This window comes from Paroedura picta, chromosome 5, assembly GCF_049243985.1.
Source record: "Paroedura picta isolate Pp20150507F chromosome 5, Ppicta_v3.0, whole genome shotgun sequence".
Taxonomy (NCBI): Eukaryota; Metazoa; Chordata; class Lepidosauria; order Squamata; family Gekkonidae; genus Paroedura; species Paroedura picta.
This window is the reverse complement of record NC_135373.1, coordinates 66,431,077-66,445,144: the sequence shown is the minus strand read 5'-3', so window position 1 is coordinate 66,445,144 and position 14,068 is coordinate 66,431,077. Positions and strand designations below refer to the sequence as shown.

General features: G+C 44.8%; 1 protein-coding gene across 1 annotated transcript; it reads left to right on the top strand.

Moving 5' to 3' along the window:
- Positions 1 to 5,542: 5,542 nt before the first annotated feature.
- LOC143839066 (uncharacterized) lies at positions 5,543 to 9,577 on the top strand. Its single transcript, XM_077340926.1, has 2 exons — positions 5,543 to 6,067; positions 8,656 to 9,577. Exons 1-2 carry the CDS (start codon positions 5,782 to 5,784, stop codon positions 8,670 to 8,672), a joined length of 303 nt encoding a protein of 100 aa, XP_077197041.1. The 5' UTR covers positions 5,543 to 5,781; the 3' UTR covers positions 8,673 to 9,577.
- Positions 9,578 to 14,068: the final 4,491 nt, after the last annotated feature.

Here is a 14,068-nt window from a genome sequence, read left to right as displayed (position 1 = left end):
CACCTCGGAGGGCCCACATTCAGCCAGTGCTGAGGCAGCTACACTGGTTGCCAATTGCTGCCCGGATTCGGTTCAAGGTTTTGGTTCTAACCTTCAAGGCTTTACGCGAGTTGGGACCCACATACCTGAGGGACTGCCTGTCGCCCTATGCCCCCCACAGGGTCTTGCATTCTGCGGGTGAAAATCTGTTGGTCATTCCCGGCCCTAGGGAAGCACGCCAGGCCTCGACCAGGGCCAGGGCCTTTTTGGTCCTGGCCCCTGCCTGGTGGAATGAGCTCCCAGGAGAGCTACGGCCCCTGCGGGCCCTTCCATCGTTCCGCAGGGCCTGCAAAACGGAGCTCTTCCGCCAGGTTTATGGTTGAGGTCAAGGCTGACACCTATGCCCCCCCCCCCGGGATTTGGGACCAGGAACCATCAGGATCCCCTCTCCACCCGCCAGTAGTGGGAGGGGGGAAGTTGATTAGCTGATCTTGCCATGTTAGTTAGTTACTAATGTTAAAATAGTAATTATTGTTTTAATGGACTTTTAATGGGGTTTTAAGATGTTGTAACCCGCCACGAGCCGCAAGGGAGTGGTGGGGAATAAATAGAATAACAATACCAATACCAATACCAATACCAATACCAATACCAATACCAATAACAATAACAATAACAAAAAAGGGAAGGGAACCCTACCCCCTTCCCCACGGCTGCTATCCTTCAGCCCCCAAAGCCCTCTCACCGCAATTTTGAGGCAGCGAGATGGCTTTGGGGGCTGAAGGGAAGGGAAGGGAATCCTCCTCTGCCCTTCGGCTCCCAAAGCCCTCTAGCGGTGAGGGCAAGCCCCCTCCCCCATGGGACAAAGCGACCTGGGAGCCATGGATGTGCCCTCCTCACTGGCCAGGAATCTTCTGGCGGTGAGGCTGGGCACACGGCTAAAGGAGGTGGGCGCTCCAAGGGCTGGCCCAATCCAGATGCACCCAGCTTTGCTGGGTGTGTCCGAATTGGCCCGCTGGATGGGAAGTGCTGGCTGAACAGGAGGTTCCTGTCCAGGACAGCACCCAGACAGGACATTCCTCTCCGGGACAGCACCTGGATAGCACCCGGACAAGACCACCCAGATGGCCATTTCCATAATATAGAGAGGAACTATGGTAAGGATTGTATTCATCCATGGTTGTGCACAGTTTTATGGAAGTTCTCCTCATGTCATACTGTTCCTATTTAATTTGATTACCTGACTTGACCCACCGCAATCCTGGAAGAGCATCCATTTCCTCTACTGCACATTCACTGCAGCTGTTTATGGCAGACAGCTATGAGATGAGGAAATACGAGACTTAACTCATGACTGATTGCAGCCATTTGCCTGCCAAATGTATTCACTGTCAAGTGCAAAGCTTCCCTCAGTTTAACCACCCTTTCTTCTACTGAACATACAATAGGCAGAGGGAGAAGCAGCATTGATTGGTTCCTCTGCAGTAGAGAGATGTTTTAATTCTATTTACTTTCCAATCCAGAGTATAAAGTTCCTAGAGAAGTATTTCTTCCCCTCAAATACCCCAGCTGTTTAAATGCTTCCATTGTTCCATTAAACAGATAGAAATAACCTATGATCATATGGCTGATTTTTTTTAAAATTAAGCAATAATTGCCTCAGATACATTTTGGTTATAAACTAATCAAGTTCCCAACATTCTAACAAATATCAGATGTTATATTTGCAAATGAACTGTGATCTGTGATGAAGTTTGCAGATAACCCCACATAAAATACTCTAAGATGTTTGAACTAGACATCAGCCGCTTAATGTTGACAAGTGAACATTCTATTTTTAGAATCTAAAGTATTATTTTATTTATTTATTTTTCACATTTATGAAGACATGATGCTGAGACATGCTGAACAATGCACTTTAATTCCACTTTCAATGCACTTCTGCAATCCTGCAAGAGGATCTTATTATTTCACACAGCAAAATCCAGTTGCAAAAGGCATTTAAAAGTGGATTGAAAATGCAGTATTCAGGGTATTTGTTTTATTTATTAGTTGAATTTATGTGGCTGCTGCTCTTGGCCATCCAACTTGCGGTGGCTTAAACACTGGATGAAACAATTATAAAATCATAAAACCACATACATAATTCCCTCCCATCCCAATTCCCTATTTATACTCACTCCATCAATACTAGGCCACTTGCCTCTACAACCTCATATCCAGGTTGGAGTATCAGAGGCTATAGTTCTTCTCAGTCTGGCCTTATCAAATGCCTGGTGGAAGACCTACATTTTGCAAGCCCTGCAGAATCATGGTATCTTCATCAGGGCCCTTAGCTTTGACAGGGCCTTAGTATGTGAAAGCACACAAAGATACCACTGTGGCTATCAAGGGGAGCATGTTTAGAAGTGCTGAAAAATTCCTGACCTTTCATTAATTTTTTAGAAAAAATCCATCTGAGCATTGTCCTTCTCTCACTGTCTCAAAATTGGTTTTCTTTGTTGTCATTGACTACAGCTGATGCATCATTCCTTATTGGCTAACTCATGTTTCTCAGTGGAACAGGCTTCCTCGGGTGGTGGTGGGTTCTCTGTCTTTGGAAATTTATAAACAGAGGCTAGATAGCCATCTGACAGAGAGGCTGATTCTGTGAAGGTTCAAGGGGATGGAAGGTTACAGTGGATGAGTGATAGGATTGTGAGTGTCCTGTACAGTGCAGGGGGGTTGGACTAGATCGCACAGGAGTTCCCTTCCAACTGTATTATGCTATGATTCTATGTGACCAGGCATGGACATATCACTCTTAGTCAGGGCTGTTGTAACGTAAGGGTGATATAGAAAAAATCTGAGAGGTAGAACATGTGACCCATCACAATGTTATAAAAACCAACTCTTCTTCTTTTTCTTCTTCTACTTGCTGTTAGCTAGCTGCCTTGTGACTCTTCTTTGTTCTTTACACTTCATGGTACATAACAAGGGCATGCTGGGCAGTTGTGCAGGGGCACCATGATAATATATATACTGACATTTGGTGATATGTGAATGGGCAAGCTGATGATAGAAGACTAGGGACCAATTCCATTGTACTTGTAAAAACAATGGGCGCTAGGTGTGCTTTTGGGGCCGGGGGGAAGGCTTCCTCCCTCCCCCCGCACCCAGAAACACACCCGCGGCCTCCTCGAAGGATGGACTCTGAGGCATTGTACAATTTTGAAGTCCCACCTCCAAAACTCGAGGAATATTTCCAACCCAGGGGTAGCCCCAGGTGGGGCCTGGAGAGCTCCTGGAATTACAGCTTATCTTCATAGTATAAAGATCAGCCCCTCAGGCATAAAGGGCTATTTTGGACAGGGTTGTGGTAGAGAAGAAAAATTTAAGGCTTCCCACACAGGTTGGGGTTGATTTGAAAGACTTGAGGCCTACTGCACAGGGTTGTTGTGCAGATTCAACAGGAGGCAAAAGAACCTCTGCAACAGCTTCCATTTTCACCTGAACGACAACCCTGTGTGGTAAGTCTCAAATCTGCAGAGAGTTGCTTGGCTGTTTCTTCCCTCCAGCAGCATGGGCGGCCACAGCAGTATTTTAAGTGAGAAGGGCTTTTCTGTGGCCTCCCTGTCAGCCAACTGTTTAGCAGAATGGAAAGGTCCCCCCCCCTCAAAAGGAATGCCAACCCCATGCCCTCAGGCTCCCCTGTGTTGCTCTCTGAAGGAAATACCTCCCTCCTCTCAGTCAGAGCCTGTCAGAGGTTCCTTCGCAGCAGGCCTGAAGGGAGGGGGGAGGGAACACACTCAGCAGCCTCCTGCCAGCTCTGTCAGGGTTCTGAGGCAATTTACAGTTGGACATGACAGTTAGGACAGCCTTGGGGTGAAAAGGGCTGGCACAGCCTGTCCAAGACTCTGTTCTCATCCCCCTTGGCAGCCCTACTGGCCTCCTCTCTCTATGGTGGTCAGGAGCAGACTGGCAGCCATGTCTCCAGATTGCCCCAGGCTAGGCTGGGTGGGTGGGACGGGAGGTGCTTTGCGCCTCCTGACTGGATGGAACTCTGGTCTGTCCTGGTGAGAGCCCAGTTGGAAGGCGCTCACCTGACTGACTGGAATTCTTGTCAGTCCAAGCCCAAGGGGCCAATCGATGGCCATCTCCATCAGTTTGATTTACCAATTCAGTCAGTTTATAAGTTGACATTTTTGTTTTTCAAGTTCAAGGCTCATATTATATTGTCCAAATGTTTGTGTTGGTTATACTTTGCTGTACAGCATTTTTAAATGTTTAAACACTGATTTTGTTGATCAATATAAGTTTAATTTTATTGAAAATTAACATTTTTATTCCTGTGAGGGGTGGTAGGTAGGTAGTAGGGTTGGGTGCTTTGGCGTCCAAAGCAGTCATTCCCGCCTGAAGCAGCCAGTGGCACACACATGCAGGTGCAGAGCTCTGCGCCTGTATGTTTATGCCCGCCGGGGCACTGGTGCCAGTGCCTCACCTTCCTCCTCTGCGCCATGGTGCTGCTTTGGGTGTGAACAGCCACTTTGGATGTGGAAGCACCCAATCCTAGTAGGTAGTGGTAGGTAGGTGGTTGTGTAGGGTAGTGGTAGGTAGGCAGTGGACTCTTTTTATTGGGCTCCGATAATGCTATTAAAATAGCCTTGCTTTTAATTACACACTTTCATGTCGCCAAATCTGATTGGCTCTGCAGCATCATGATCTCTTTCTGTTCATGATATATTAATCAGTTTAGAAAGCTATCATTCTACTTAAGACTGCCCTGTAAATTATTAAAAATTGCAGTTGAAAAATTAAAAGGTTATGTTATTAATATCAAATCCTGCTGCTTAAGTTATCAGTTATCTAAGGAGTTTGTTCCTTGGGAAATGATAAATAATAACAACATTTTAGATTTTGGCAATAACTGATTATGTTTTCCTTCTAATGCTAATAGATTTAATCTTCCTTTAACAATTGGATGGACGTGGTCCAAAAACCTTCTGGTATATATGACTGAGCCAGTTTGGTGTAGTGGTTAGGAGTGTGGACTTCTAATCTGGTGAGCCAGGTTCAATTCTGCATTCCCCCACATGCAGCCAGCTGGGTGACCTTGGGCTCTCCACGGCGCTAGTAAAGCTGTTCTGACCGAGCAGTGATATCAGCGCTCTCTCAGCCTCCATCCACCGCACAGGGTGTCTGTTGTGGGGAGAGGAAAGGGAAGGCAATTGAAAGCCGCTTTGAGACTCCTTTGGGTAGAAAAAAGTGGCATATAAGAACCAACTCTTCTTCTTCTATGTGTTACTTTCAGTCTTTGCCCATCTGTACACCGGTCAGGCCGCTGGCAAGGGAGCACCCGCCAGCCGCGCGTAGCGCGGCTGGCGGGTGCTCCCTGCCCGGCAGCCTGACGCGGCCGGAGGCGCAAAGCGCCTCCCGCCGCGTCAGGCCGCCGGCTACTGAGTCCCCGGCAGCCGCACGCTGCCCGGCCGCTGGGGGCTCCCTGGGCGGAGGCCTGATGCGGCGAGAGGCGCAAAGCGCCTCTCGCCGCGTCAGGCCGCCGCCCAGGGAGCCCCCAGCGGCCGGGCAGCGTGCGGCTGCCGGGGACTCCCGTCCGTTCTGCCAGCCAGCCGCCAACGATGCAAACAAGCCGCCAGCCAACCGCTGCCGCCGCCAGCCAGCCCTCGCCGCCGCCAGCCACCCGCTGCCGCCGACAGCCAGCCCTCGCCGCCGCAAGCCAGCCCCCGCTGCCACAGAAAATGGCTGCCGCCGCCAGCCAGCCGCTGCCCCCGCAAGCCAGCCCTCGCCGCCGCCAGCCAGCCCCCGATGCCGCCGAAAATGGCCGCCGCCGCAAGCCAGCCGCTGCCCCCGCCAGCCAGCCGCCGCCGCAGCCAGCAAACCAGCCGCCGCCGACGACAATGGCCGAAAATGGCCGAAAAGATCCCCCGCCGCTGCCGTCAGCCAGCCGCTGACGCCGAAAATGGCCGCCGCCAAACATCGCCGACCTCCGAAAATGGCCGCCGCCGCCTCCAGCTAGCCGCCGCCGCCGCCGCCTCCACCCAGCCCAGGATGCGCCGCCGCTGCCGCCCGCCAGCCCTTAATGACGCCTCCGGTAAGGTTCGCTCCTTTTCTGCTTGCTGCCCTTTCTCCTTGCTACCCATCCCTTCCCATTCTAGCGCCCATTGTATTGGAATTACAATGGGCTCTTTTACTAGTTAATAATATAATAGCATAGATTAAAAAACACTTTTCTGTATATTTTGACATAAGAAAGCAGAACAAGATGTGGATTTTGTAGAACTAAAGAATCAAACAATAATTTAGGTGATACCTAAGAGTAACAGCATTAAATTGACATTAGAGCACCAGGGGAAATTTCCTAAAAATGAGTTTCATACAAAAAGAGACAGAAACTGGAAATCCATCATATAAGTAATTCATTTTGAACTACAAAAGATTTCCCCCAGTTCTGAGAAATACTCAAACTTGAGATAAACATTCAAAACTTTGGACTTCTTCATGGAGATCACAGATCTTTACAAAACTAGTTGAAATTTATGATAGTTTGATATGGGCAGCATACAAAAAATCATTATAATGGTTTTATTAAATTGCCTGGATAACAGTCTTAAAGAGGAGTGCAGTATACCAGTAATCATATTCAGGATACTAATGCTTTGTGTACATGTGTGTGCAAATTAATTCTGAAGACTTGAGTACAGGATGTGAGTCATTCAGAGTAAGAGTACTCAGTTTTATTTTGATGACACTCAAATAATTATAATTCCATTTGTGTGTCAGGTAAGAAATATGACAGTAGCAGGATGGTGGTTGTATTTTGATGTCATACAAATATAAGTCTAGAGGTCTACTTGATCAGCCCATTAACTAGCAAACTACTGCAGATGCCCCAGGAGTCTATTACTGGAGCACAGGGACAACATATCTCTTTAGTTGTTTGTACCTGTGTATTAAGAAGTATACAGTCCCTAAGGTTGGAGATTCCATAGGTATTATGACTAACAGTTTATTTATTTGTTTCTTTATTTGGTTTTTGTTTGTTTGTTTATTTGTTTATAATTACTGTCTATGTGGTACCAGTCAGATCATGAGCTTTTTGGGGAGTTGGCCAAGTCCTTTGGGTGTGGCAGAGTCCTTTGGGTGTGCCTTCACTGGGTACATTTAGGAATGTTTATATTAGCTTTATTCCAGAGAACATTTGGTAGAAGTTAAAAAGTTTGGGCTTGGTAACTTGGATGGAAGTTGCCTCAGATGACTCAGATGCAGGCAATGGCAAACCACCACTGTTCATCTCTTGTCTTGAAAAGCCTATAAGGTTACCATGAAGTGATTGTGACTTCATGGAACTTTTCACAATCAAATAGTTCAGGCCCATTTAGCTGAATTAATTTTAATTGCATGGTTTTTAATTCTGATTTTTATTCATTATTTGTGATTTTAATTCTGTGCATTTTAAAGTTTGATATGTTTTTACTCTGCCCATTTTATAGTCTGTTTATTTGGACTGGTATGACTTATATTGGCTGTAGCCTTAAATCTGAAGACATAATGTGTGATATAAATGTTTTAAATCAATCAATCAACTTTAGTGATCATCATCAGTTGCCATAAAGCTAGTATGCATTGTGTGGAGAATCACTGTGTTTTATCTACTACCAATCAATTTCACTAAGGGACAATTATTGTTCTTTAAGGCATACATTGAAAATGCAAACCGTGCTCAGTAGAAAACCAGGAACCTAAAACTTAAAAAAACTGTTAGGTCCAAATTCATAAGTTCCTCTTTAAACAAAAAAGACAAGGTGATTTAGGACTCTATAATAAGTTATGGGCGCTAAATCAAGAAGCACCCCCAAATCTCAGTCCAAAGAGCCTCACATTGCAATAGGCTGTTCATTTTCTTTCACACATCAATGCTTTAATAGCTCAGATGTTCTAATAAGGAGAGAATGCGAAAGGTTAACTGCATGTGCAGTTGCAATCCTGTGCAGGGCTACTCCAGTCAAAATTGTTTTATATCAATTGGCTTAAACTGGAATAGATTCTACATGGGATTGCACTGTTGGTATCCCAGTGAAGTTATTTTTGCTGTTAGAACTAACAATACAAGTTATCCTTTTGGCCAAGACTAGCTGTGCTTCAGTGCAGCCAAATCCACTGTGGAGCCAACGTCAGGCATCGATGAAGGGCTTACTCTTTATCTCTCAGCCATACGTTTCAGAGTGACATGATTTGAAATTCCACAGACAGAACATAGGAATTTAAGAAGAAATACATCCAAGGATTCACCTATGTTGTCTATCTGGATACCAGCCCCATATAAACTTTATGTAGCCACCTTGGTGTTAAAACATTTCATGGCAACTGGGATATCCTGAGCCCCAGATGAATTTTAAAAAATGACAGCTAATATTTGATGCTGTTGCAGCCAATCTTTTTTTCTAGCATCATTGGTCTTTCCTTTTGTTGCTTTCCCCTGTGCACTCTGTTCATGATTGCTTTCCTGGAAATTGCCCGCTGTCTTTCATCTTTAATATCTAAACACTCTGGTATATGGCCAGAAAATCAATGATGATTATCCAGTCTTTGAATACTGTTTAAAAAAAAAACCCTCCAATTTGCAGGCCCTTTGAAAAACAAAAGCCACAACCTTAATTTTGCAAATTTTTCTCCATTTAGTTTCAAACACGACATAAATGGAGATCACTGGCTGCAGGGAAAAAGCAGCAGATTCACACCCCCAACAACAAGAAACAGTTGTGAAGAAAAGATACGGACAATTAAAAAGCATTCATGGTAAATGCAGTCTTAATAAAAACTCTTGTTCTGAAATAATTTCCCCCAAATAATGATGGCAGCAAGAAGCAAGATGTCATGTATAAAGCCATGGTACAGAAGACAAAGACCTAATTTCTTTGATAACTGTTGAAATTAGGATGAGGCAGAATTCAAGATTCTAGACTGAGCACTATTCAGGTGCAGTCACTAAATTTAAAAGAAATGCCATAGAAGGCTATCCTACTCCTGAAGAAGAAAACAATGGGCCATTCTGCACATCTAAAAAAAATGTATCATGCCAGCGAAATTGTGTGACGCTATAAAAAATTGCACCTCCCACCATTTCTCACCTTCTTGCTGTCCTGCTTTCTTCTGCTGCTTTTTGGTGCTTCCCAGCACACCGCAAGGCTGCCTGAAATGGTGGAGGAGAGGGACGTGCTATACACACATCTCTCCCTCTACCTGTCAGTTATGCCAGCCAGCCAATCACCTTTTCCCCTGTTTTAAAGGGACTGTGATGCAAGCATTTTTTTAAAAGTGAAAATTCTCCATTGGTATGCCTGTGCTACCCCCCCCCCCCAGTCTTGAAGCTGAAGAAAAGTAAATTTTTTCAGGATTTTTTTTTTGGGGGGGAGGGGGCTGAGAGGCATGCTTTGTGTGTTAACTGTTGGGGGAATTTTTTTTCTTTGCTCTGCCTGGATGAAGCAACTCAAACTACTCCTTGAAGCCACAACTTGTTTAATGTGCCTCAGCCTGGTTTCTCCTTTGTCTGCCTGAACACCTGCTTATCTGTTCTTTGAAACCAGCCTGTAAATAAATAAATCTTCTGTGCTGTTAATGTACAATTCCTGCCTCAATGATCTCTGTATTCCATTTGCCCACCACAAAACTTACCTCATGGCAGCAAACCCTGAACATATACACTTGCTACCCTTAGAAGACTTAGTAACTGAGGGAGAGGTAGATTATTTAAAACAAACCTAGTTTCCCCAAAACCTCATAGGAGGTTGTGTGGGTTGCCTCAGTTGTTAAAAATGGCTTCATGTTTTGTGCTACAAAAAGGGGACATTTAACTATCAACTTGATTGGAACAAGGAAATATCTCTGTGTGATGAGGAAGCACAGGTAGCAGTGACCATATATTTGGGTGATCCAAAATTCACCTCACAGAGGAATATTACTTAAGTGGGTATTTATTTATAGAAAATTGAGATTATACTTGCCACAATTGGGGGGGGAGGGGCTTGTGGTTGCACTCTCCACCATCCTTCCTGATCCTCTTAAGTCTTCTCTGTCACTTCTTGGAGCAAGACCTATCATTCCTTGAGGGTCTCTTCTACCTTGTATCCCAAGACAGGCATGCAATTCCTGGAGATTTGGGGGTATAGCTTAATGAGGGCAGAGTTCTGGAAAAGGAAGGATCTCAGCAGTGTATAATGCCATAAAGTCTATACCCCAAGACAGTCATTTCCTCTAGGAGAACTGAGCTTTGGAAATTATTTGAAAATCCAGATCTGCAGGTCCTGCCTGGAGATTGGCAACCATAGACAGGAACCTTCCTCTCTGTCTGTGCTACCTCTCCTCTTTTATGCAGGGACTGGTTTCAGCCCTGCCCCCTTATTCCTTCCACAAGGCCTTCTTCCCTTGCTTCAACAGCGAGGTTTGTGTCCTACAGGCATAACAGCTAGGTTGCCCAGGCCCTCTTCCAGTGATGCCAGTCATCCAAGCAGGGAGGGGCAGAAACTGCTTTTTAGCTGATTCGCAGGCTTGCCATATTGCTAGTCATGCTCCTGGCAAAGCCATATAGGCATGTGCTGTGCTGTTCTCCATCTGAATTCCTTGTGCCACTTCTCCTGCCATCACTGGGACTAGGCCAGTGCTGGGGGCAGTAGGCACTCCTCCTTCTTCACCCAACCTCCTTGCCCTCCTTGCCTCTGTGCCTTCAACCCTTCCTGGATCTAGGCTGCAGTTGGGAAAGACAATGGGTCAGCCTGGACCTCATAGTGTACAGTAAGAAGGTACAGCTGTCTTAGTAAATAAGGATAGCCAATTTTATGCATGTGATAAACTAGCCTCTGGGTCATCGAAGGCTATGCTAGCAGCAAGAGTACTCTGTGTACATTTCCTGATTTTTTTTTTTGCCGGGGGGGGGAGGGGAGAAAGGCATCCTGAAATATAGTGAAAGATTCAGAACATGTTTGTAGGTGACCTTTACTTTCCCAGAATGCACATAACAAAAACAATAAATGACACTGATATGAAAAACACGTGGAGAATCATTGTTTCTTTACTCAGTATCTTAAAGGTGTTGCAGAACTTTTTGTTTTTGATAAAGTTGGCTAGATAGAGCCATTGCAGCTTCTGCATGGCAAGATCCCATATCATCATGATAGATATATGGTCAGAATTCCACATGCATAACACAGATCCCTCCATCTATCCATTGCCTTACTAGAGAGAAGAACAAAAATTTGGCAGCAAAGATTCACACAAGTAGACTTGTCTACGTTATTCTATGTTCAAATATTTATAGGTTGAACGTGGATCACATTTCTGGGAATCAGCTCTCCTGCCATTAGCTATGTAGGTTGGAGGTCTACAATAACTACTCTTCTGCTTTTCCTTCTTTTTACTGTTTAATAAGAGGACTGACAATATGTGAACTCAACTTTCATTAAAAATCTGCTCACTGACTTCTCACATGAACTGTATAATATCACTGAATCATGAGCACATGGAAGATTGGAGTTCACATTTCCATGAAAAGGAAGGCCAGAAATGTGGGAGATAAAAATGAATGAATAAATATAAGAAAAACATCAAGTTGCATTTTTCGTTTGACAAAAAGCATTACTCCCTTGAGTAGTTTTTAAACACAAGCAGGGTGTCAGCATATCACAAGAGTTGACTTAAATTATTAAATTGTCACATGGTAAGTGTACATTTTGAATTTTCCCCTCTCAGTTTCATAGATTATCACAACTAAATTCTTTTTTCCTTCAGAGCTCAGTATCAAAATCACCATCTAGTCAATGAAAAAATAAACTTCCATACTTGCTTAAATCTCATTAAATGTACTTTATGCCATGCAAACTGAAAGGTCTCATACAGTGACTAGCAGAAATTGCCCAGGCTCTGGCAAATCCTCATGTAACTAGGAATGGTTGAAAGGTAGTAGAGATGGTCGCAAGGCGGCAGGGCTGAGACAAAATAACAGGCCAACTTTTGGGGGACACTCTCCCCCTGCTAAAAGACAAGCCTGTGTCCCTTTGAAGTAGAAAATGATTTCCTTTAGAGTTGCCATATGCCCATGGGCAAACCCCTGCTAGTTCTCCCCATCCACCACTGGTGCTTAGTGAAGTGGTGAGGGGAAAGTACGTGAAAGAAAATGGCATAACACTCCAGGAATGTTTCAGATCTTTAAGGCTTTTATTGTAGTGATTGGGGAAATCCTAGTGTACTACATGATATATCAATGTCACTGCCAGGTTTCTAGTTGGAAATGACATTGTAGTATCATATAATTGCATTTTGCCAGTCTCTGTGCCAAAATGTCCCTGCCACTGTTGGGCTGGCAATCCTGATTCCCACACTCAACATCAAATACTTTTGTTTCCTTAATCCTTCCCCTGCCGGATGCAAACGCGCATTTGCGCTGGGGCTGCCGTGCGTGCATGGGGCCCCAGGCTGCCCTTTCCCCCCACTCTGGCTCAGCGGTCTGCGGCAGCTGGAAGGTTGCGGACCGCTACTCTACATAATGAGGGGAAGGCAGGTTTAATTCTTTCTTTTTAACTCATCCATTTCCCCCCTCCCCTTTCGTCTTCTTGGCACCACCTTTTTACTCTTCTTCCTTTCCCTTCCTGCCTATACTCCCTGATCTCATTCCTTCATTTCCTCAGGCCTATCCTTTTCTTTGCTTTTGTTAGGTCCTAACCCTCAATCTACAAGTAAATGGGCCATCCAAACCTTCCTATACTTTATCCAGGCAGCCACTGGTGACCATTCATAGGCCTTTTATCATAAGCATTTCAAAAGGGGTGAAGGTATTAATGGGGGGGGGGGGGACTGTTCCTTATTCTCAAGGTAATTAGCGATCTTTTTTGGCATGCTATACTACACTGCCAAGATCACAGGAAGAGTCAATGAAACAGGTAGAGTACAAGGAAGGCCAGCTGACTCAGCACTGGAAATGTGTCTCCATCCCTTCTGCAACTAGTCAGAATGAAGACAATGAAGCTTTATTTGCCTTTGCTGATGACACCTCTTAGTGAGATATGACTGGCTGAGTATTTCATGTCTGCTATGTGATCCCTGATTGGCTAAGATCAGTTAGGAAAATATAACATTAAAAAAAATGCTCTGAAGCCATGAGAAACAAGCTAAGTAGTAGCAACGAATAGCTGTCAACTTCCAGAAAAATGTTTAAAAAAAAGTATTTTTCTGGCCTGGAGGATACAAGTCCTTGGAATGCTTCACTTTTACCCAAGGACATTTGAGGATAGATACTTAACCTTAATGCAAAATTGACTGAATAATATGCTGAGTCCAAGCTGTTTATGACTTCAAGAGATCACAACCTGCACTTTGAACAGTGGCTCAAAGGGTTTATGTAGCCAGTGCAGAACCATCAGGGTCTAGAATAATGGACTTCCCCTTGACTGACTGTTCCTCAGCTGTCTTCTGCCACAACTGAACTGAAAAGTCTTGAAATCAATCCCCTGCAAAGCATATTATAATGGAATGGAACTGAAAGAGAGGATCAATCACCTTTTCTGCCCAGTTGGGTTTCAGAATTTTGGAGGGCAGGAAGGTAATTGCTGCATCACCATATGTTTATTTGACTAATTAGTTGACTAGTATTTGATTGCATATTAGTAATAAATAACAATATTTTCATTTTAAAGAGCAAGAGTCTCTTTTTCCTCTTTTCTGCTTCTACAGACAGACTAACATGGCTCCCCATCTTCATTTTTAAGCACTGCTATTTACCTGGCAGATCCTCTTGTGGCGCAGAGTGGTAAGCGGCAGAAATGCTGTCTGAAGCTGTCTGTCCATGAGGTTGGGAGTTCAATCCCAGCAGCTGGCTCAAGGTTGACTCAGCCTTCCATCCTTCCGAGGTCGGTAAAATGAGTACCCAGCTTGCTGGGGCGTAAAACAGTAATGACTGGGGAAGGTACTGGCAAACCACCCCGTATTGAGTCTGCCATGAAAACGCTGGAGGGTGTCACCTCAAGGGTCAGGCATGACTCAGTGCTTGCACAGGGGATATCTTTACCTTTTATTTACCTGGCCCTTGTCCGGCAGATAGAAGTGA

What these genes read in the sequence shown, in the direction of transcription:
- LOC143839066 (XM_077340926.1), top strand. Translation starts at nt 5,782, where the DNA reads ATGCCGCCGAAAATGGCCGCCGCCGCAAGCCAGCCGCTGCCCCCGCCA.